This window comes from Colletotrichum phormii, assembly GCF_030913505.1.
Source record: "Colletotrichum phormii strain CBS 102054 chromosome Unknown BDP81scaffold_10, whole genome shotgun sequence".
NCBI classification, from domain to species: Eukaryota; Fungi; Ascomycota; class Sordariomycetes; order Glomerellales; family Glomerellaceae; genus Colletotrichum; species Colletotrichum phormii.
The window spans coordinates 1175426-1198340 of NW_026851452.1; the positions used below are offsets into that span (position 1 = coordinate 1175426).

A 22915-nucleotide genomic window follows, 5' to 3' on the forward strand; every position below is an offset into this window, starting at 1 on the left:
GGACTTGAGCACCTCAGGTTCCTTGCGCGTGTGGCTCGCACCCGAATTTTAGCTGCATGACCCCTCCAAGGCCCTCCTCCTCGAACACCCAATCCTGTGACTCAAATCCGCGAAGTGCTGCAATCAGACCGCCGAGTCATAGTTGCTTGCCCCTCCTCAGAGACCTTTGGAGATTTTTTTGTATTTGTACCATCAGTCGAAGCCCACCTCCCCGGGCTTCTTCGCAAACATATCCACCACGTCCAACTCAATATTTCTTCGAGCACTACGCGTGCGCCCTCCATCACTCAGTCTACGTCCACGTCCTCCCCGTCTTCGACCTTTCCTACAGACACGTGCCACCATGGCCACCGACAGCGGACGCGGAAACCCCAGTGCGCAAGCCCCTCCTCCCCCAGCCCACCCCCCACATTCTCACGATGCCTCCCGAGCCAACTCCCATTGTGATGCCCTCCAGACATTGAGCTGACCAAGTGTCTCCTTTCCTAGTCGGCGCCACTGAGGGCCTCCAGGAGCAGGCGCCTCCTGCCGTCTCAAACGAAACCAAGGCCCAGGTTGCCTCGACGGATGCCACCCATGCCGCTGGCCAGGATGCTGGTGCGACTACCGGCGCACCTCCAAAGGTGAAGACCGAGAAGGAATTGGAGAAGGAGCGCAAGAAGGCCGAGAAAGACGCCAAGTTCAAGGCAAAGCTCGCCGAGAAGGCCGCAAAGGCCGCTGCCGCCCCCGCTGCGTCCAAGAACAAGGAGAAGAAGGCCAAGGCCGAGAAGAAGGAGGAGGAGGCCATCCCCGAATACGTTGAAGATACCCCCAAGGGAGAGAAGAAGCGCCTCAAGCCTCTTGAGGACCCCCACTTCAAGGCGTATCACCCTGAAGCTGTCGAGAGTGCCTGGTATGACTGGTGGGAGAAGGAAGGCTTCTTCAGTAAGTGATTCCCGGCAACCCCCCTCTTCGCGGGAGGCTTTGCCTGAGCTAATTCAACCTCAACAGAGCCCGAATTTACTGCCGATGGCAAGGTTAAGCCCGCGGGCAAGTTCGTCATCGCCCACCCTCCTCCCAACGTTACCGGTGCCCTGCATCTGGGCCACGCCCTCGGCGACTCCCTTCAAGATATCATGATTCGATGGAACCGCATGTTGGGCAAGACGACGCTCTGGATCCCCGGTTGCGATCACGCCGGTATCTCGACACAAAGCGTTGTCGAAAACATGCTCTGGAGAAGAGAAGGAAAGACCCGTCACGACCTCGGCCGTGAGGACTTTGTCGACAAGGTCTGGACCTGGAAGGGCGAATACCACGACAAGATCAACGCTGCTCTCCGAAAGATGGGAGGAAGTTTCGACTGGAGCCGTGAGGCCTTCACCATGGACGCGAACCTGTCCGCCGCCGTTGCCGAGACCTTTGTCAGACTGTTCGAGGAGGGCACCATCTACCGCGCCAACAGACTTGTCAACTGGTCTTCCCGGCTCACCACCGCCCTTTCCAACCTCGAGGTTATCAACAAGGAGCTGACTGGAAGGACACTGCTGGAGGTTCCCGGCTACGAGAAGAAGATCGAGTTTGGTGTTCTGATTCATTTCAAGTACCAGATTGAGGGCACCGATGAATATCTTGAGGTTGCCACCACCCGTATTGAGACCATGCTGGGTGATTCAGGTATCGCCGTTCACCCGGATGATCCGAGATACACGCACCTGGTTGGAAAGAAGGCCGTGCACCCCATCATCGAGGGCCGTCTGATGCCCATCGTTGCGGATACCTACGTCGACAAGGAGTTCGGTACCGGTGCCGTCAAGCTCACCCCGGCCCACGACCCCAACGATTTCAACTTGGGACAGAAGCACGGTCTTGGGTTCATCAACATTCTTACCGATGATGGAAACATCAACGAGAATGGTGGCAAGTACCAGGGCCAAAAGAGATTCGAGTAAGTGATTGTGCTGATCTCGTATAGCATAACGTGAACTGACCTCTTTAGTGTGCGTTATGCCATCCAGGAGGAGCTCAAGCAGCTCGGTCTCTACGTCGACAAGAAGGACAACGCCATGACTATCCCTCTCTGCGAGCGTTCCAAGGACGTCATTGAGCCTCTGCTGAAGCCCCAGTGGTACATGAGCATGCGCAGCATGGCCGACGATGCCGTTGCCGCTGTCAAGGACGGCAGAATCAAGATCAAGCCCGAGTCCTCCGAGCGCAGCTTCTACGCCTGGATGGCCAACATCAACGACTGGTGTATCTCCCGTCAGCTTTGGTGGGGTCACCGCTGCCCTGTTTACCTGGCCAAGGTTGAGGGCGAGAAGTCTGATTCCCTGGACAACAAGCGGTGGTTCGCTGGCAAGAACCGCGAGGAGGCCGAGGCCAAGGCCAAGGCTGCCCTTCCCGGCAAGACGTTCACTCTTGAGCAAGATGAGGACGTTCTCGACACCTGGTTCTCTTCTGGTCTGTGGCCCTTCTCAACCCTGGGCTGGCCCAACAAGACCCAAGATCTGCAGGAGTTGTACCCTACCTCCGTTCTCGAGACTGGTTGGGATATTCTGTTCTTCTGGATCGCCAGAATGGTCATGCTTGGTATCAAGCTTACTGGCCAGGTTCCTTTCACTGAGGTGTACTGCCACAGTCTCGTCCGTGACTCTGAGGGCCGTAAGATGAGTAAGTCTTTGGGTAACGTCATTGACCCCCTGGACGCCATCGCTGGTATCAAGCTCGAGGACCTCCACGCCAAGCTTCGCACTGGTAACCTCCACCCCAGCGAAGTTGCCAAGGCCGAGAAGTACCAGAAGGTGGCCTTCCCTGATGGTCTGCCTCGCAACGGTGCTGACAGTCTTCGCTTCACCATGGCTGCGCTCACATCGACGAGCGGTGATGTCAACTTTGACGTCAAGGTCATGACCGGCTGGAGAAAGTTCTGCAACAAGATCTGGCAGGCGTCCAAGTACGTCCTCGGCAACCTGCCCGCGGACTTTGTTCCCGCCAAGGAGGCTACCGTTGGTGTCACTCTCGCCGAGAAGTGGATCCTTCACAAGCTCAACAACGCCGCGAAGGAGATCAACACCGCTCTGGCGGCGAGGGATTTCCAGCAGGCCACTGGTATTGTGTACCAGTACATTCTCAACTTCCTTTGCGATGTCTACATTGAGAACAGCAAGTCCATCATCAGAGATGGCACGCCCGAGGAGGCCGCCAGCGCCGTCCAGACCCTGTACACCGTGTTGGAGGGTGCGCTGACCATGATCCACCCCTTTACGCCATTCCTCACGGAGGAGTTGTGGCAGCGTCTGCCTCGCCGTCCTGAAGACAAGACCAGGTCCATCATGCTTGCCAGCTACCCCGTCTACGACCCCAAGTTTGACGACCCCAAGTCCGAGGCCGCCTACGAGCTTGTTCTGGGATGCTCGCGTGGTGCGAGATCGCTCATGAGCGAGTACGCTCAGAAGGAGGAGAGCAAGAGTAAGTCGCCCGTGCCGATGTTGCGATGTAGATCCCGCCCACTAACACGAACCGAAGTCATCATCCAGTCTCACGACGCCACCTCTCACCAGACCATCAACGACCAGGTGGCCTCCATCAAGACCCTCAGCGGCAAGGGCGTCACGGGCATCGACATCATCGCCTCCGACGCCGCCCGTCCCGCCGGCTGCGTCGCGTTCCCCGTCGCCTCGTCCGCCTCTGTGTACCTGCACGTCAAGGGCCGCGTCGACCTCGACGCCGAGGTCGAGAAGGCCAAGAAGAGGCTCGACAAGGCGCGCGCCAACATTGACAAGCAGCACAAGGTCCTCAACGACCCCATCTACAAGGAGAAGGTCGCCGAGGCCGTCCAGAAGCTGGACAAGCAGAAGCTCGTCGATCTCGAGTCCGAGGCCAGGAGTTTCGAGGACACGATTAAGCAGTTTGAGCAGCTCAAGCTCGAGTAAGGGCTTTTTTCGCATGTGAGGAAGGAGTAAAAAATGGTAGACGCATTCGTCTGTGGTAGAGATGCGATAGGACTGCTCGTGGAGGGAGCAGGGTTTCTTTGCTTGTCGTTGTTACCTTATCAAGAGGTCAGGGTCTAAATAGAGCCCGAATGTCAAAGTTCAAAAAGAGTGGCGTTAAGACATGGTATATTTCGAATGAGGCACAATCTGCCTGTCCACTTGTATGATGCGACTCATATAGTGACCCTTATTTGAACCGATGCGATCGACACCAAACATCACCTCAAACTACCCTAACCGCATTGAAAGCTGATGTAGAGGGCATACCAATCGCAATGACATGTTCACACAGCCCCTCAACAGATCCACAGTCTCCATCTGCGTAACAACACCCACGTACCACCTAGAAGAGCCCAACGCACCCGTTGCTCACTGCTTCTTCTTGTTCGCAGACCCCTTGGCCCCCTTCTCCTCCTTCTCAAGCTTCGCAAAGTCCTCGCGGTCCTTGCGCTCAGCATACCACTGCCCAGCCTGCAACACCAACACACCCACCAACACGAGCGCCAAAATGGTATTACTCGCCGCCAGCACCTTTAAGCTATCCTCCTTTCCCAGGATGACCTCCCCCGTGACGGGACCGTCCTTCACCTCCCCGGTAAAATTGGGGTCATCCCAGATCCCCGCGCTCACGGAGCGAAGACCCTTGACAATGTTGGTGATGTAGACGCCGACGCCGATGAGGTAGAGGACCAGGGAGGCGCCGTCAAAGAGGACGTTTGCCTCTGATGGGCGGAAGAGTTTGATGAAGAAGCCGAGGAAGCCGGTGAAGACGATGATGTTGAGGAGGCGGCCGATGAGGGGCGGGGATTGGTGCATGAATTTGAGGTGGGTTTCGAGGTGGGTGAAGAAGGTTTCTGGGACGGGGGCGGAGGTCCAGAGGAGGGGGAAGTCGTAGGGGAAGGAGGCGAAGAGGATGCCGAGGAAGAAGCAGGTTGCTGTTTGGGGAGGAGAGATTGTTAGCTATTTTGGATTCTTCTTCTTGGATCTGTTTTGTGTTTCTTTGCTGGTGATGCGCGAGATGTGGGTAGAGGGAGAAGGGGGAAGGGGGAAGGGGGAAGAGGAGACGTACGCCCGATGATCATGAACGTCGCAAAGGAGGTTGAGCCGCGGTAGTTGGGCGATTGGGTGGTCTTGGACCGATCGACCCAGCCGGACATCTTGGGCGGTCGTTTCTTGTTTTCTGTCGACTATGTGGCTTGCGAAGAGAGAGGTCTAAAATGCGCGCGAACTTTGCTTTCGCGACGAAAAGGTTTCGTTTTATGAAGCGCAAAGACTCGGTTTCGTCGAGGATACGAGGGAATCTCTCGCTGGCTTCTCGGTAGAGGTGAGGAGACCGATACGTTCAACTGCGATTGATGTCAATCAATCAATCGCGCGCGCTCACGAACAACGTGGGAGGGGTTGGTAGACAGAGTCGTGTGTAGTTGAACAAAAGCGTTCGGAGGGGCAAAAGCGTGGGCGGAGGAGAGAGAGGTTGGACGGGTGGTATGTGCGTTTGTTTGTTCGCAGAAATGCTCAATTATCCGTACCAAGTCGTATTTGTGCTGTCCCCGAGACTTTTGTTCCCACTGATAACGACCTCCAGTTTAGGTAGAGTTGTGCTTACGTAGGTTGCCCACACCTCACTCTGGCGGAGAAGCTACCTCACCTTATCCACAAATCCTCTATCAATTTCAATCTTAATCTTTTTTTGCGGAGTTGGCTGGACCGAGGGGAGCGACTCATGAGTGGATTAAGCTAAGATTGCCTAGTCTTCTGGAAGCCCGAGAATTCCAATTGGAAACACTGTCTGGCGTCGGGCCCAGCTGCCCGCTAACAAAGCTTCTGCTGGCTGGCTGACTTTTCTCGTTTCTCGTTTCTCGTCTCTCAGGCTCTCTCAGCTGAGGAGTAGCTTTCCTGTGAAGTGCGGCTTTCGTCGGGCGGGGCGGGGCGGGGCGGAAGGACATTACCTATCAGGCTGTCACTGACAAGTTACGACCGAACAAACGCCACCAAGTACGGGCGAGCTGACAACATACTCACAAGCCGGGCAACTAATCAACACTGCCAGTTTTCCCGAATCCGCGTTCCGCTCACCTGGCCCGACGGTAAGGGTGGCTGGAGGCTTGCCGGGCCTGGCCTGGGGTTTTTAGGCCCTGGAGATGTTCTCGAAACATTCTGGTCCTCCTTCCCCGAGATGACAATCCGGAGATTACAACTGGGTTGGCCTTGTCATCCGGGCCCGTTGTTTGTTTGTTTATCTGTCTGTCTGTCTGTCTGCCTGTCTGTCGCACAAGATGTAAATTGTGCATCACTCGTAGTAAATCACAGGTCTGGCACATCTTGTGTCAAAAGCAACAGAGTACTTTGGGTCTTGTCATCATTGGAACTAATCCGTGTCCAACCGAGGGCACGTCTTCATGTTATACACGCACACAACCTGCAGAACCAAGTTGAGGCAACCTGGCCAACCTTTTCCACCTCTGCCGGGCGTTATCGTCCTGAAATTCGATTGCACCAGTAGAAGGCTCGCTGACCTTTCCTTCTTTCCTCTCACCGAGATATCCGCACGCTTGAATAAAACAAAAAGAAACCAGAAATCCTCGTCAATGGGATGCATCCCACAAAGACTGTTCCAACCAGATCGTCAAGAACGGAAATGGGTAGTCATATGTACGGGTAAAAAAAAGAAAAAAAAAAGAAAGAAAAAAAAAAAAAAGAGAAGAAATAATTAATATGGAAAATGTTTCGCTACCATGACAATGCTGAGCCCGTCAGAAGCTCCGGGCAGGTATCAGTGCTGAATCGCAAAGACAGGGGACGCCTTCAACTCAACGACTGCCGAGAACAGAATCGTCATCGTCGCCTCGTGAGTGGGAGAACATCTCCCGGGGTATAATGACAAACCTGGAATGGAAACAATGCATAACAGTACCGCAATTAAAGCATCAAATCCGCACCCCTATCGAGGATGGCGGCTTCTTACCCAGCGTCATTTGGCTCAGCGACAATGTCCTGGCTGCCTTCTTCCGCTGGGGGTCTTCGTACTCGTCGCGCAATTCCTCCCCGAAAGCGCCGTAGCCGTGATGCTGCTCTTCCCTTGGCGTCGCGAAAACCTCCGAGTACGAGTCCTCGTCTCCAGGGCCGGTCCCGACGCCAGAGTCTTCAGCCAAGAACCGATGAGTCCTGGACGCGGCTTCCTCCTCGTCGGATGAATCCTGGTCAAAGGCAGACACGCTGCCAAACGACTTGGCCGTTGGGGGAGGCTCCATTGCCAGAGACATGCGGCCATGACCGCTGGGTCCAGAGATCATGTTCAAGCGTCTCGTCAGCTTCTTGACCTGAGACTCCAGGGCCTGTCGAGAGGCTCTTTCCGTCTCCAACAGCGCGAGGAGCATCGTGTAGTGGTCTGCTGTGAAGGTCTCTTGTGCCCTGTTCGGCTCGACACGAGATAGTGCCGGTAAGCTTGTTACGCCTCGGATGGTGGAATTCGACGTCGGCCTGTTCATAGATGCAGGGAGTTGAAGAGAGCCCACATACGTGGGAGTCTCGCCGAAGGAGGTGTGGGATTCCTTGGAATGCGCAGAGCTACTGTACCGAGAGACTGGGGCTTGTTGGCGCGAGAGTTGCTGCAGTGCCGGATTGACTGCAGTGCTTGTCGTTTGAGAAGATGGATTCGAACCTGGGACCGAAGGCGCAGGACGTTGTGGCTGGTTCATGTGAATCTGGAATCCAGGAACAGAGTTGCAGAGATGTGTAACCACGTCCTCCACACGGTGCATCCTCTCCTCTAGTGTCTCTATGCGCGTCTCGATACTGGCCGCCTGCGTGATCTTCATGCCAGCCATGACATTCATGTGCGTCAAGTTCCCAAACGAGAATGGTTGAGGTGGTGTGTGCACATGTCCCTGCTCGATTGGTGACTCGGGCATGCTCATGGGAGGAGCCATGCCCGTGAACTGATTTTCATGGTCTGGAATATTGGACGACGCCGGCGATGCGATGAAGGCTGGGTCATAGCTTTCCCTCCAATATCGGATTTCGTCGCTTCTGCGCCGAACTTCGGATCGTCCTTCTGGATTTTGCATTCCGCTAAGACTCCTGGATCGGCGCTTTTGGCTAACATCACTAGTGATGGCTCGCCCAATCTCTTCGGGGTCATCGTCATCTGTGAACAAGCGACTCCCGCGTACGTGAGTGCTTGCGGGGCGAGGCGAGAGACCTGCGAGTTCCCCCTCGCGACTCCTGAAAGGGGCCGAGTAGGTCTGACTTGTGGTGGCTGTAGCTGCCCTCTTGTGACCTTGATACAGAGTTGGGTCGACGTTGATGGAATTGCGCGCACTCTCAATGGCGGTAATGTCTTGGGGCCCAATGGAGTGAGACCGTAATGCTCTGTCGTACTCGGTGATCGGCAAGGACGCCGATCGCTTTGGTTCGGCTTCCTTGACTCGGCTTAACCCCGAAGTGTCCTGTTGGTCCCCCGTCAGTCTCCAAGTTCAGAAAGAATGCCATGGTACGGGAGCAGCCGGTGCCGAAACTTACGCTCTTGTGCTGGTTCGAGGCGTTGTACGTCGATACGCGCTGCGAATCGGTCGAACCCTGAGAGCCCGTCTTCTTTTTGCGACCAAAAAGCCTCCCCAATGCGCCGCGCAATGTTGACTTTTTGCGTTGCGGGCGATCCTTGCTCGCGCCCGTCTGTTCAGATGACGCACTCACGGCAGAGTACCGCAAGTTGCTGGAAACGTTTGTTCTTCTTTGTGACTGGGGCGTGTTGGCGTGTGACGCGGATGTTGGCGATGATGCCGAACCGGAGCCAGAACCGGCGGAACCCGTTGGTGCAATCACCGAGTCTGCTCTCGGGGCCTGTGAAACTTCGGGCTGAGGCTGAGGGACCGAGACAATCGATCCGGCCCTTTGTTCGGCCTGCGGCGGATGCATCATTTGCTGCTGCATGTCGCCCTCTGTCAGGGGCGTAGCAATCCCGGTGCCTGGGTTGCGCATTGGAAATTCGTCGTCGACTGGGCTAGGGATAGGAATCGGGCCTGATATTTTGCCCCGGATGGACTGGCCCGTTAAAGATCGTGGTACTGCGCCAGGAGCGGCGGGTGGGTTAGCCGACTTGAAGAGGCCCATGGCAGTTCCAACAATTGGTGATTACTTCGTGCGTGGCTCTAGGTCTAGAGCGAGTGTGAAGGAGGCCGGAGGACGAAGAGCGTTGTATTTGATAGTCGACCCCTGTTAAGCCATGAAGTGTGGTGAGGCCCGAAGAGAAGTGACGAGGAAGGGCAGAGAGAATGTTGGTGAGGCCCACAAAGGATTGCCAACGGGATGCGTCCGGTGCCGTGCCGTGAAGGTTTGTTTAGTTCCAATGCCAATGCCCGGTTCGCCAGTCGAGGCTGGGATTCTTGATCGGACGCGCCAGATGTCTAGGCCAGGTGGTGATCTATGCTGGAACCTGATTCATGGTGCATATAGCCAGCAATGCGGCGCGTCGTCTAGGCCTGTCGGAATCGGAGAGGCGGAGGGGGTGGCGAAATGCGCCCTCTACAGCCGCGGTAACGGTGAGTATCCGTACGAGAGGAGAGAAGGATGTTGAGTGGTCAATCAAGGCACGAGAACTGAGGCGAATAAAGGAGAGAAACCCACGAGGGGATCGAGGATTGGGGTAGTAGTTAAGCAACTAAGAAGGGGGGACCCTAGCAGCGCATGCGTCATGTATCAAAGGAGCACCCGGGCAGGTCTGCGACAGGCTGACGAGGCGGGCCGGAGGAGCAATGTTGATTAGAACGGGCGGTGGCGTATAGCGCGCCGCTTAGCTTGAGGTAGGGCGTGGGAGAAGAATGGTTGGTGAACGGTATGAATTAGACGACAAGAGAGGAATGCGTGATGAATAGTGGTAGAAGTGCAAGGAACGTGAGAGCAAAGTAGTGGTACCTGAAGCAGATCAGGGGGTAAGTAAATATGGTACGGTCTTCGTACTTTGACAATAATAAGCCGGGTGAGGCAAGTAATAGGTAATAGTAGACGTCTAGTGATGTAAGACTGGTCGGGGAAGAAGCGAAGAGATGCGGTTGGTTCAGAAGATGCTTCTTTTTCTTTTTTTCTTTCGCGTGTCTACAACGGCAAAAAGCACGACACGGCAGAGGGCAGGAGGAAAAAGAAACAAAGAGCCAGAAAGGGCGGGAGAAAAGGGAAAGCAATGGCATGTATCTGTATCGGTTGTTCTCGCGCAAGATGTGTACATCAGACTTTACATACAATGAACCAGCAAGGGTTCCTGAAGGGGAGGGAGATGGAAAGACAAGGGCGGGAAGCTCTGATGGAGACCAAGTATCCGTACGGAAGAAGAGGCAGAAAGGCAGATGCAGAACAGACGCAGATGCTAGCGCGATGAAACAAGTATGCATGCACGACCAGGAGGATACGGACCATTGGAACGCCGTCAATGGTGCGTATTGGCCGCGTCTAGGATACAGTGATGGGGCAAGTTGCAAGCCGCAAGATTCGAGAAGAAGGATAGGCCAGCCGTTTGGTTTTCTGCGCCTACGGATAGCCACCGTCCATGCAGACGCGTTTTCCCAATTCTGGACGTTCATGTCATGTTATGGCACACATAATAATCCGCACCTTGTTATCCTCAAGACCAAAGGTTGATTCGAAAAGAAGAGAGGACAAGCCGCGAACAGAGGACTCAGCAGAGTGACAGGGCAGCAGGAAAGGTCGGAGGTCAAAGACAAAGCTGGAAGCCGCAATGGAAGCCGAAGCGTCCCATTCCACGGCGATTTCCATTTCATTTCGTCAGGGTGCCCTGGTGGTGCCCCGGTGCCCCTCGTGGCCTTCGCCGTCGCCGTTCGCTCGCCGCCCCCTGCTCCATGTCGTTCTTGGCTTCCCTAGCTCGGGGGATGGCCCTTGTTTGAGGCCAGTGCTTGGGGCGCCCAGAGCAGTGGGGAAGGAGAAAGGACGTGGGACACCCCCTGGCTGGGGAGAGCATGTTGGACTCTGGAAGGACCCTTGGAGGAAGCCATTGGATGAGCCATTGGACATTTGGGGGTCATTGGACTCGGAGGACTGGAAGTGGTGTCGTCGCGCTAGAGGCGCAGACGGTGACACCTCGACCAACTGAACTCGGTGTCCTTGCCCATCCAAGGCAAGCCACCTTTTTGTTGTGCATGTCGGAGCAGGCCATTTGCCAGGGGATGCAGAGCCGGGACTAGACGTGAGCTGCAAGAGTTGCGTGTGGTGTCTGTTGTTGTGGTAGGTCTGTGTGGTTGAGAATGAGTCGGGATTGGACGAGGAACGTGGGTGGACGTCGACTTTGACCAATTGTGACGTTTGAGATATCGTGTGTCGTCCATACGCAGGAAGAGGGCGTCGTGGGCGTGTATGAGCGACGTGAGGGTTGGGTGGAATGTGGGAGGAAGAGGCGCGTAGGTTGGTCTTCGACACTGTCATACAGGCAAGCACCAAGCTCGCCGCCAGCGACGTCGGCTTTCTGTCCATCAACAAACAATGTTCCAGGCGTCGATCAAGGGAACGAGTGGTAGGCGGGGGGGGGGGCATGTTGGAGTGGAATATCGTGAAAGGTGGCATTGAAGTGGTCAGTATTGGGGCTCGTTGCACCGACTGAGTAAGGTAAGGTATGTGAGCAATGTATTGGAAAACATAGGTGCCCATACTTTGTACAAAGCTATGAAAAGAGGCCTTGGAATATCCGAACTCGGTAGGTATTGTTGGATCTTCTCATCTCGTCAATGGCAGTTCCAGTTTCAGTTCCAGTTCCAAGTCCAGGGCCACACTTCGTACGGGTTTGCAGTGTCTCAGCCTCAACGCAAAACAGCTTACCCTCCCGAATGCCTAAAAGGTCATTGTGATCCACGCGACCTGCTTGTTAAACGACCGTGACTACCCCCACATGCGCGACTCACCTGCACTGACAGCTGTGAGATGAGGAGTCTACGAGGTACTCCGTCCGAGTATCGAAGTATCCGTAGATACCCAGGGTGCTACCTATGTACTCTGTACGGATACCTTGCTCGAGAAGTACCTTGTGTGGATACTGGAAAGCTCCTCCTGCGTGACTGCCACCATCTGTGGTCCTGACATGATATCTGCAGGCGGCACTGAGTAAGAACTTTCCGTACGGAGTACCTTAGAACCTGCACAGAAATCTACCTGGGCAAGAAGGTTGAGAAGACTTGAGAGGAAAGAGTATGGAGTCTGTAGATGGAAAGGTCATTCCCGGCCCTGCCGGCTCCATTTCACCCGGATTGCTGGTCCGACTTCTCCTCCGAGGAGCTGCCGCATTTGGCGTCTTGTTTCAGTCTCTGCTTCCTTTTCTTTTTTCTTCCCATCAACATGGGGGCCCAACAAGGGAACTCGCTCCCGCTGCCCGTCCCGCCATGGCTCATTCCATGACAGCGACAGGCCTCGTCTCTCAAGTCTCGGTTTTTTGTATCCCAGCCGTTCATCAAGTTGACGGGCGAGTCGTGGACGAGGTCAAAGCCATGCTGCTCGAGGGTGCTGATGATTATTACGAACAACCGACAGTGCGTGTAACTTTTGGTCTGACAGCCATCGACCAACACCATCGGAAATCGACCAAGCCTAGCTAGCATCTTCACCCGCCATCCAAGACCTCTATCGCCAACTAGTCGTCCGATATCATGACGCCGCGCTAGGGTATCAGCGAACGCCTGCCTTACCCCAATGGGAAGTGAGCGAGGGCACCGGCAAATGGAATGCTGGGTTTCAAGGATCCTGCCACCCAAGACCAACGGCCTTAACTCCTCTCGTCCGCCTGGCCGTTTGCACTATCTCATTTGCCGTCGGATGCCTCTGTCACTTCCACTGGCGCCGCCGCCGTCAGACCTGACAGCCATTCACACTAGATTCTAGCTGATTGAATCCCGATGGCTCAACGACTGTCCATCATTGTGGTAGCGCTAGCTTCAGCTCCTCAGAAGCAACGCTGCAGAGATGTGATTGCTAGTCTCTCGGACGAATCCAATGTGCCACCGAGCCGCAGGTTACGACGGAGTTTTCCTCACTCGGATCGCTGCAACCACATGCCACGTCCTCCTGCATGCACCTGCCACCTACTTGCGTTATTCTTGGTTCACACCGGCGGCAACCTCTGGATGCTGCGGCACAATTCAGTACCTCAATAGGAATCAAGCAGTTTCCATCATAACTCACTTTGGGCCCCTTCTTGGAGGAGCGAAACCCTTCCTCGGCCGCGTCTTCCAGCCCCCCCGTCAACGACGTGCAGCATCTTCGCGTCCAAAAGACAGACCAGCATCCACACAACTGCATTTAGGACAGCCCCACCTCGCAGGATTCAGAGGCTAAACTACCACATGGCTTGCAAGCCTTTTGCCCATCAAGAAGAACCCCCGTTGTCCCCTATCGTCTGCCTAGATCAAGGCCATTCCATTTTTGGGCGAAGCTCGACGACCGTCCTGCGGCTCGTGTCAATGTGGACAGCTTCTCCGCAACGCAGCATATGCTGGCTTCTTTGGCCTGTCCACACTGACTCGTGGGGGTTGTTCAGCGACGGCCAAAGGCACCGCGAACTCACCGCAAATCTTTGATGAGTGGATTCTTTCTTTGGGTTCTGGATTATGACACCTCGCCAGAGTCGCAGAGGGCAAGGCATCGGAAAAATTCTTCTTGACCAGTCAGCTATTTCTGGTGCCTATATGCATTCGTGATATAGCTTCAACCAGGAAGGCAGCGGCTCCCTCGTGGACAACCAACATCATGCAGTGCATAGTACTGTTACGTGGGCGGTACGGATAGCAAAGCCACGCCAAATCACCCACACGAAGTACTTGTGCCTAGTCAATCACGTCAATGTAGCCCCCGATCCAACCTCGATCCAACACCAAAGAAGCTATCCCGCTCCAGCAACGGTTTGATCGTCTCGCCCAGTGGACCTTGGCGCAGCATCATATAGCGAGACAACCGACTTATGATCGGCCGTCAGCCCAGAGCACGAGCGGCCGGCATCTATAGGAGCCGAGTATAACAAAATGGCACGGCTAGCGATACTAGCAAAGCACATTACTCGCCAGCGCTCTTCCAGCCACCGGAACATGCGTCCAATTGGTGGTTTGCCCCGGTATTGGCCTTGTCTCATAGGTATGGGGATGAACCGTTCTTCTGGAAGTGAGTTGATGTGCCGTACTGTGAGTGATATGGGCTGTGCAGTGTCATAGCTCACTCTCTATCATCCCCAAACTTGTCTTGCAGTCGGGACGGTACAATCTGATAACCACAGATGCCAAAGCCAACAAGATGTATTCGCTGCGCGGAATTGACGCAGCGAGAGATACGAAGTACAAGGTGGGTGACTGAAGTTTTCACTTTGGTTTCGTCTTGACAACGGACATGGCTTCAAACTAACTCAAAAGAGAGAGCCCTGGTCGGATTGCAGATGATATCTTGTGCCAAGAGGCTCGAGACTGATTTGTTGAGTTTTGGTGCGGGCAACCCAATATCAGCCGCAGTCTCAGGTCTGCTTTCAAATACTCTATCCGTACGAATAGTCCGCAGACTCCGTACACAACCCCGAAGACACCGCGAATTCCAGCGCACAATCTCGTCGAGACCGAGCGAGCCAACTCTAAGTCAAGCATCCCCCGAGACTCCTCGGTAGGAGAATATGGCGGGTCTGGCCACGCGAACAAGGATGGCACAGGTCGCCAGACGAGGAAAGTAACCTGAAACATACATGGATGCCACTTTCTTCGTCTGATCAGTGACGGCTGACATCTGTGCCCCCGTCCCTCCACTTCCAGAGTCTTTCTCTTCCGTCTTCTTTCGTCCATTTGGTCCAGGACAACAAACACGCCACGACGTGACCCAAGTCGCCTGTGGTGGCCCTGTGCCCCGGCGCCCATCAACTTGCGTCAACGGACACACCCTCCGCCCCCCCCCCCCCCCAATGAACCCCTGTGGGCCGCGAGCATGGTTGACGGCCGATTCAAAATTCTACGATACGCCGCGCCAAAAAGTCAGACAATGCAGCCCTTTCCTATTTTGGCAACGTTGGGAAACCAGCACATCCTACCGCATAAGGATTCATCCCAGCTCCCTTCTCCACGGCGGGCTACCACATCGACAAAGCCGGTTCGTCGGTATTCCAGATCGTCTGTTCTTTTGTCGCCACGAGTCCTCTCGTCGCATAAAGGTTGACATTAGGGGCGGGCCTTGCATGGAAGATGGTTTCTCGGTGCCGCCGCCAGCCCACGGCCTGCCCAACCATCCCAAATTTGGGGACCTTTCAGGACCCTTGAAGTGACGATAAATCCGGATAACGCAGATCAGCGTTCTCTTCGAGGAAGTCCATCCACCTCTTGAGAAAGTTGCTGCCTCTGATCATGGCGCAACCCAAGTTAGCAAAACAGAAGAAACAGGCCCGAAGTGTTGGACGTTTGACGCGGCTCAGCAAATGTCTCAGGACAAGCCTGCCACCATCTGTGCAGACCGCAGAATACCTCTGCGCCGCACGTCCCAAAACCAACTAGAGAAGGGGGAAGTTTGGGGAAGAGATGGGGGGAAAAGAAGCAACTTCCTCAAACCGACTCACCTCTTGACTGTCTCCGAATCCCCGATCACCGTCAGCGAGCGTTTGGGTCTCGTCATCGCCACTAAGAACGCATTAACATTCATGCGCTAACGGCCGGTCGCGTGCTGGGATCTTCCCAGCCGGGCCCGCGGCCGGCGGGTTCATCATTCACTTGAAGCTTACCGTTCAGTCGGCGCTTCTCGCCCAGGAACCCTACTTCTCCCACGGAGTTGCTCCGTACAAGGCTGACAAGGACGGCCTCCTTTTCACGGCCCTGGAAGCCGTCCACGCTGCCCAGCTCGATGCCCGGGAACCGTTCTTTCAGGGGCGCTAAGATGGCGAGCTGTGGTTCGGTTCATCCGATATCAGCTTTCATGCCTTGCTTCGCGACGACGGACCAGTTCCAAACAAAAAAGTCCGGAATCAAGGAGGTTCGTTGGGCCTGACTAGGCTTACCTGAGCGTTGTAAGGGGTCACGACGGCAATGTCCTCTGGCTTGACTCCCGCGTCGACCAGCTTCTGGACGTGTTGCCGGACCAGAGCCCCTTCCATCTCGTTGCTCTTACTCTCCCCGTGCAAGCTGAACTTTGCCTTCTTGACAGCGTCCTTGTCGTCGTCCTCGCTCCTTTCGAGGTAGTCGCCCCCTTGCGTGTCGATGAAGATGAGCGGCTCGTTGGTATCTTCCGTGTCCTCGACCTCGTACGGTAGGTCTTTGAGCAAGCGCTCCTTTACCGCGTCCGCGGCGATGAGCTTCCCCTCGTAGAGCTCGTCCGAGGGAAACCTCATAATGTTCTCGTGCATGCGGTACTGCGTGGTGAGCATACGCTTGATGGATGACCCATGCAGGGCGAGCAGTCTATCGAACAGGGTTGTCTCCAGCGTCATGCCCTTGATGTGCTTCTCCGCGTCTTCTTTTGGGACCGTTGCTGGCGGTACCGCCGCCTTCACTTTGGAATTGAGCGACTTGATGGTCGGCGGCAGCTGCAGATGATCACCTGCACAGACAGCCTTCTTGGCCGACAGCAAGGGCACCCAGCACTGCGCCTCGAGAGCCTGGCTCGCCTCATCAATGATGACGACGTCAAACTGCTGGTCCCGGAGCTGGTGCCCGCCCGCGCCGTGCAGCGTCGCCAGGACGACTTTACTCTCGCGGATGAGGTTACTCACGCACCCGCGCTCGCGCTCGCGGAACTCCTTGCGGAGCTCCTTGAGGTCCGCGTAGATTTGGCGCTTCTCGCGGCCGTTGCGCGTCTTTTTGATGGAGGCCTGCTTTGCGTCCATTTCGGCGCGGACGTCCTTTACGATGGCGCCCGCCTCGGAGGTCTGGGTGAGGACGTCGAGGGAGTGGGCGAGGACGCTGGGGAGGAGGCGGGCTGGGTGGCCTAGGCGGAGGATGGGGAGCTTGTGCGGGGCGAGGCGTTCTACGATGTTGTCGACAGAGATGTTGGAGGGGCCGCAGACGAGGATGCGGAGGTTGAGTTTTGTGAGTTGGAGGATTAGTTCGATTAGGGTGTGGGTTTTGCCGGTCTTTGTTGTTGCCCCTTCTTTGTCAGTTATGGACGACGTTTCTTCTATCCTAGTTCTGTGGCATGGCAGAGGGGACTGAGGGATTGGTTTAGGGGGTAAGTAAGACTCACGCCTGGCGGGCCGTGGATGAGGGCTACTTCGCGGGATGCGAGGGCGAAGCGGATGGCGTCCTTTTGGGAGTCGTTTAGGGACGGGTCGATCCATTGGATCTTTGTGAGCTCCGGATCGGATGCCAGGTCTGGTGGTACCGGTGAGGGGCTCGAGAGGCCGAAGAGGACGCGCATGAAGGACGTGTACTCCGATTCCGTCATCTTTTCGATCTTGCCCATGGTTTGGCTCATTCTGTAGGTCCCCCCCCCGTCAGCCCTGTCTGCCTTCCGTAGATACTGTAGAGTTTTGATACTGCCCATGGTTTAGGAAGCCATTGTTGACAACAGGTCATGGACTAGTTGTCAACTACCTATAGAAGCCCTAGCGTGCATCCATGAAGTTCTGGTCTCGAGTGATGCAGCTTACAAGCTTCTATCTCTCCCCAACATGGGATCCCTCAAAGACAGACAAAACAGAACAAGACAACTTAAAAAGAAAACGAGAAAAGTGAAAGAGAAAAGGAAAGAAGAAATCTCACCTCCGGTACGTGACATCATCAGCAACTTTGACAATCCAAACCCTCCCCCCAAACTCCCTCTCCTCCCCCTTCCCCTCATCAACAGCAACGCCAACAACCTCCCTCCGCACCCTCGTAACCACCCCTCTCGCCCCTTTACTCTCGAGCTCTTTTACTTCCTTCTTCTTGGCGTTGCCCGCGGGCTGCTCCGAGATGAGGACAATGTCCCCCGGCCGGAGGCCGTGTTCCGGTAGTTCATTCTCACCAGAGGAAGAAGAGGAAGTGGCGGGATCCGGGGAGAGTTCGAGGACGGTGCGACCGCCTAGGCCTGTGCGGCGGGCGATGACGACGAGGTTGGGGAGGGCGAGGCCTGCGCGCTGGAGGGCTGTGGGGGAGTGGGAGGAGACGAGGGCGGATGATTCTGATACTTCTGCGGCGAGTTCGGTTGCGAGGAGCGAGAGTTGGGTTGTTGCGAAGGAGGGGGGGGAGAGGGGTTCTGATGAGGGGGACATTTTGGGGGGGGGGGGAGGTTGTTTTTGGGAGGGGTCTTTGCCTTGGTCTTTGTTCCGTGTGGTCCCCTTTTAGAGGTGGTTGCTGTGCTCTTGGGATTGGGATTTCTTGTTGGTGCAGTCAGGTTTGTAGACCTCGGGTGGTGTAGGTTGATGAGTGGTGATATTCGGGACTGTGGGGAAAGTTGAGGTGAGGGAGCTGCCGTTGAGATGAAAGGTGTGAGTGTCGTTGTGAGAGGAGGTTGTAAGTGGTTCTGTGCGGGTCTCCACAAGTGAGGTGCAGACTGCAGCTTTTGACGTCATCTGATAGGTTGAAGTTTGGAGGGGAAGCTCTCAGCTCTCAGGTACGAGATGAGATGAGGTTGTCGAACGGTCGGATACCTGCATCTTGCAGCATGCCATTGATGCAATTGCCCGGCATAGCTTTGAATTGTACAGAGATTGGGAGGAAATTTCCTATGAATTTAGTACGTATGTTGGAAAGGGTACGTAGTTGGGTGAGGGGTTGTCCCTCAGAGTCAGCGTGCCCAAGGACTGCCCTCGCTGACTTTCATATCGGAACACTTTTCCTCAACATTGAATCACATGACGCTGGTTGGGTTGCAAACGAGAATATCTCATGTCATGTATATGACTACAAGTACTACATACAGCGTCTTCGGTTGACGATTAAGTATTATTGCGTGCTCATTGCTGCATTAGATCAGGGAGAAACTAGACACAACATAAACACGCAGCTTTCAAACGAACTCAAAGCCCCAGTATCCCGTTGATGCAGAACGCTCTTATGATATATGCAGCCAGATATAGATATATATTTCCCCCGCGTCATATTCTTTTTTTTAAAAAAAAAGAACATCATATGTTAAGAGACAGGAAAAAAAAACATCACCGCTCCCTACCTACTCGTAGGACTCACAACCACAACAACAACCAAGCTCACAGCCATGAGCGCAAAAGCCACCATGGAAACAATAATAATAGTCCCGCGGCTCGCGGGGAACTTGCCCTTCATAACCCACTGCTGGGCGCGGAAGTAGCGCTGGTAGCCCAGGAACAAGATGAGGATGCTGATGCCTAGGAACGTCGCGCCGAGCGGTTTCCCCAGCTGGCGGAGGGTGTGGCTGTTTGGGTCGTCGGTGCCCGGCGTCGAGAGGGACGAGTTGAGGCGGAAGAGCTGGGTTACGGCGATGCCTATTGAGGCGAAGGCGAGGGATGTGCGGAGCCATGCGAGGAATGTGCGTTCTGTTTTGTGTGAGAATGAGTGGTCTAGGTTAGCTGGAACTGCGTTACATATATGCGCAGTCATGATTCTCTGTAAGTGAGGGAGTGGAAAGAGTGCAAAGAAGTGCAAAAAAGTAATATAAAAAAATAGCTCCCTAGCGTGGAGTCGAACTCAAGGGGGCGAGGTCCGTCTCGTAAGACATATGGAAATCCCCCGTCCCCGGCTGAGTGGTCCATATTCACCGCTGGGCTAAAGCGCCCGAGGGGTTGAACCCCCGTTTGCCTGTTGAATAGAGGAGAATAGGTTGGTCATAAAGGATTGTGCTCTGGCCGTTGGTGGCTGTTGAGAGGCGCTGACCGTGATGGTTGAAACCCGGATGGGCTGAGGGCTTGGAGTAGAGAGACTTGATATGAGGCGGATACGTACCGAGGGCCAGATGATCGCGGGCCACGCTGCCCTTGTTCTCCAGTTCAATGCTCTGAAAGCTGGACAGCAGGATCGTGTACCAGGGTTCCTTCCTCTGCGCTTCTCTTTCCCTTTCCTCCCGCGCGACCACGGCGTCGTAGTCTTCCTCCTCTTCCTCCTCGGCCTGCGCCGGCAGGGAATTCCTCGTCGACTGGACCGACTTGCGCGGCCGCATACCAGCCAGCTCCGGGGTCGTCGCCGTAGTGGTGACGGCAGACGGCGGCGGCGGCGGCAGCGGCGGCGGTGCCGAGTTCATGCTCTGGTAGTTGCGGTCCGGGCCGCGGGAGATGATGCCGACGTTCTCATCGTGGGAGCCGTCCGCGCGGGAGTAGTGCCGCGGGGGACTGGCGGGGGCGGAGCGGGTTGTTGAGAGTCCGCCGCCCATGGCTTGTGCGCGGCCTCGTGCGGTCTGTTTTGGGGCGAGAGAGAGGGAGATGTAAGTAGGAGGAGGAGGAGGAGGAGGAGGAGGAGGAGGAGGAGGAGGAGGAGGAGGAGGAGGTACGATGGTGGACGGGTGAGAAGGATCCGGAATTGGGAAGGAGGAAGCAGAACATGGGGATGGGGCAGAAAAGGAAACGGAGAAGCGAGGCCAACGTTGAAGTAACTAGGGTTCAGAGAATGCCGTAGATTGGCGGCCAGAAGCGTCGGTGCCAAGCGATGGGCGAAATGTACATGCTCGTGGACAAACACATAATGGAAACACACCAAAGAGAACCCGCAGTTCCAGGTCCTCGGTTGACAGTGGGTAGGATGCAGAAGCGAGAGAAGCTAAGAACGTACCTCTAATATCTCGTTGATGCGCTCGTTGGTGCTCTGCTTCCGGGAAAGCGAGCGCGGCGACGCTGGAGAGCGTCCGTCGTAGGAGGAGGAACGCCTACTTAACCCTCGCGGCGAGGCGGTCGCGGAGGACTGGGACTGCGGTTGATGAGCATCGGACGACGGTGGTGGTGATGGTGGTGGTGGTGGTGGCAGAGGAAGAAAAGCAGTAGCCGCTGCCGCTGCCGGCATCGATGCGGCTTCATCGCGGGCGGAAGCCATCACGTCCGAGACATGGGCATTTGGACGTGCCCTCGGACGAACAGACAAGAGGCACACAGAGGCAAAACGGGGGTTTGAAGATGGCGTCCCTCACGCCAGAACAAGGGTCTGGTGACGTGATCAAGAGGGGAGAGACGGGTTTGAAAGACGAGAAATGGCACTAAAAAGTTTCTTGGCCAGAATTCGGCTCTTGGGAAAGCTCTCCTCCCCGTTGAGCTTAGATATGGAGAAGGTTGGGGTGGGCGATCGCGCAGGGCGGCTGATGGAGGTGCGTTAGTGCCGTTTTCCTCATGCAATGCCGCCGTTCGCTAGCGCGCTTTCTCGGCCGGCGGCGGAGGACGCGGTAATAATTGGGGGACCGACCTGGGAAGCGTTGCCAGTGGAGGATTAAAAGGATGGCCGTTGAGACTTGAGAGTATGGATGGCAAGGTGGTATAGGAAAAGGTAGCGTAGGAATAAAGTTTGAACAAGATGAGGCTGGCAAGTGCAGCTCCTTTCCTGTAATGAAATGAGACGAGACGAGTCGAGTTTCCGTCTTCTTCACGTGTACGGATACATGGTGAAAAAAAGAACCCCATGACATAGGTAGCTCGGGCCCCTCTAGAGCTTTATCTGATTTTATCCATTGGGAATGGAATTTGGGATGGAGGGGTTTGCCGTCTATTGGTTGGTCGCCGACCATCCCAAGATCTAGGCCGTCTCTAGAACTCTAAGAGCCGCTCGACCCCGCCGATGCCGATGGCACGGGGTCCTACCCGTCGCCAATCGGACCGGCTGTCGGTGCGGCTGTACGGGTCACCTTCGGCCCACGGCGGACGTCTGACAACCTCACTTCTACCTTTTCCAACGGAAAGCTGACTTCATTTGCACCTTTATTCGAGAAAGTCATCACGTTGGTTAATCTCAAGCTAAAGACTCGAGGTGTGTAATGTTTGAGTTCTTGCTGTGCGTTCGCTCGCGGTCAAGACTTGGAACGATGTCACCTTTCCCATCACAAGCGGAGATGAACTGCAACCGTACCACTTTGATAATTTTCCCGGCCAAATGCACTTGCCGTGAGGTAATCTGTAGAGTGGAGTACTATCTTGCCAACGTATGGCTTGTTGGTGTGAGGACTGTAGATAGAGTTCACAGGGAAGCAGAGATTCAACCCTCACAAGATGCTTCTCATGTGATCTCGACAGATCAATCACCACCGAGATGAGGAACCCGCGCCCCCGCGAAGAATATCACCGGTGGTCCGAGGCACCGCTCCATGATAGTAAGCCATTGATACGCGCGCCGGCTCATGGCTAAGATAAATGCGTGCCTACTCGAACGTCGCGAAAGTCGAAAGAAGGTACCTGGGCGGAGCCGATCCTTGGCATGAGCAGAAAAGCAGTCCAGGCAATGAAATGAATTCATTGTCATATACCTGAGTCCAACAGTAGTAGTATGGCTCTAAAGTCATATGAGACAGCAATACAAAAGACCGCCTCAACGGTGCCTCTCGCCGATCGGATCCCCACGGTCACGGTGTCAACCAGGGCCGAGACCGCATTGAATAGGATTCTGTTTGTACGAGACTGCAGACTTGCTCGGGATGTTCGCACAGGTTCGTAAGGTACCTTCAAGAGGGAAAGAACATCACCCTACCGTTGACTGCCATCTGCCGCCGTAGTATTCAATCAATAATAAATGCGAGAAGGACGGTATATGAAGATGTAGGCTCTTGATCAATGCTAGAGCGTCGATATTGAGAACGAGGATATCTTCTGGTTAGGAAAACTCAAGGCTACTCGGACAGGGTAATTACCAGAGACATTGTGTTGGCCGCTTGATATGAAAAAAGCGGATAGCAACAACCTACACCATAAATACCATTGATCTCGCTCGCGCTCGCCTGGACCCATGGACTCTAGATCGATGCCACCAGGGACTTGGTAGATTGCCATATAAAAAGACGAAGCTAATCCCACAGGCTCTATGGTTTCCTTTGTAGTCTACCTCCACAAGAAAGTCCCATAGAAAGCGTCAGCGCGGTGG

At 55.1% G+C, this 22915-nt stretch overlaps 9 protein-coding genes across 9 annotated transcripts; 2 read left to right on the forward strand and 7 right to left on the reverse strand.

Moving 5' to 3' along the window:
• The first annotated feature begins 86 nt into the window (after positions 1-86).
• BDP81DRAFT_27906 (valyl-tRNA synthetase) lies at positions 87-4126 on the forward strand. Its single transcript, XM_060582987.1, has 5 exons — positions 87-374; positions 490-924; positions 991-1927; positions 1979-3447; positions 3505-4126. The coding sequence occupies exons 1-5, from the start codon at positions 344-346 to the stop codon at positions 3909-3911; spliced, it is 3279 nt and encodes a 1092-aa protein (XP_060445369.1). The 5' UTR covers positions 87-343; the 3' UTR covers positions 3912-4126.
• Positions 4127-4340: 214 nt separating this feature from the next.
• BDP81DRAFT_319535 (ER membrane protein SH3) lies at positions 4341-5128 on the reverse strand (the record flags this gene model as incomplete). The annotated part of the gene is made up of 2 exons (XM_060584444.1): positions 4341-4906; positions 5041-5128. 2 exons carry the CDS (start codon positions 5126-5128, stop codon positions 4341-4343), a joined length of 654 nt encoding a protein of 217 aa, XP_060445370.1.
• Positions 5129-5988: 860 nt separating this feature from the next.
• Positions 5989-6583, forward strand: BDP81DRAFT_27924 (uncharacterized protein). Its single transcript, XM_060582990.1, has one exon. The coding sequence runs from the start codon at positions 6148-6150 to the stop codon at positions 6472-6474; it is 327 nt and encodes a 108-aa protein (XP_060445371.1). The 5' UTR covers positions 5989-6147; the 3' UTR covers positions 6475-6583.
• A 315-nt stretch (positions 6584-6898) lies between these two features.
• BDP81DRAFT_449749 (uncharacterized protein) lies at positions 6899-9083 on the reverse strand (the record flags this gene model as incomplete). Its single annotated transcript, XM_060592447.1, has 2 exons — positions 6899-8419; positions 8493-9083. The coding sequence occupies 2 exons, from the start codon at positions 9081-9083 to the stop codon at positions 6899-6901; spliced, it is 2112 nt and encodes a 703-aa protein (XP_060445372.1).
• A 596-nt stretch (positions 9084-9679) lies between these two features.
• Positions 9680-10399, reverse strand: BDP81DRAFT_27928 (uncharacterized protein). The gene has a single exon (XM_060582992.1). The coding sequence runs from the start codon at positions 10355-10357 to the stop codon at positions 9812-9814; it is 546 nt and encodes a 181-aa protein (XP_060445373.1). The 5' UTR covers positions 10358-10399; the 3' UTR covers positions 9680-9811.
• Positions 10400-14219: 3820 nt separating this feature from the next.
• BDP81DRAFT_27985 (uncharacterized protein) lies at positions 14220-15042 on the reverse strand. Its single transcript, XM_060582995.1, has one exon. The coding sequence runs from the start codon at positions 14849-14851 to the stop codon at positions 14351-14353; it is 501 nt and encodes a 166-aa protein (XP_060445374.1). The 5' UTR covers positions 14852-15042; the 3' UTR covers positions 14220-14350.
• On the reverse strand, positions 14890-17518 carry BDP81DRAFT_428278 (P-loop containing nucleoside triphosphate hydrolase protein). The gene is made up of 6 exons (XM_060590411.1): positions 17496-17518; positions 17157-17390; positions 15976-17046; positions 15703-15862; positions 15541-15601; positions 14890-15325 (listed from the first exon to the last, which is right to left on the reverse strand). Exons 2-6 carry the CDS (start codon positions 17385-17387, stop codon positions 15235-15237), a joined length of 1614 nt encoding a protein of 537 aa, XP_060445375.1. The 5' UTR covers positions 17388-17390; positions 17496-17518; the 3' UTR covers positions 14890-15234.
• Positions 17519-17670: 152 nt separating this feature from the next.
• On the reverse strand, positions 17671-18165 carry BDP81DRAFT_394420 (uncharacterized protein; the record flags this gene model as incomplete). Its single annotated transcript, XM_060587957.1, has 1 exon — positions 17671-18165. One exon carries the CDS (start codon positions 18163-18165, stop codon positions 17671-17673), a length of 495 nt encoding a protein of 164 aa, XP_060445376.1.
• Positions 18166-18762: 597 nt separating this feature from the next.
• BDP81DRAFT_471755 (uncharacterized protein) lies at positions 18763-20890 on the reverse strand (the record flags this gene model as incomplete). Its single annotated transcript, XM_060594594.1, has 3 exons — positions 18763-19407; positions 19814-20261; positions 20633-20890. The coding sequence occupies 3 exons, from the start codon at positions 20888-20890 to the stop codon at positions 19061-19063; spliced, it is 1053 nt and encodes a 350-aa protein (XP_060445377.1). The 3' UTR covers positions 18763-19060.
• Positions 20891-22915: the final 2025 nt, after the last annotated feature.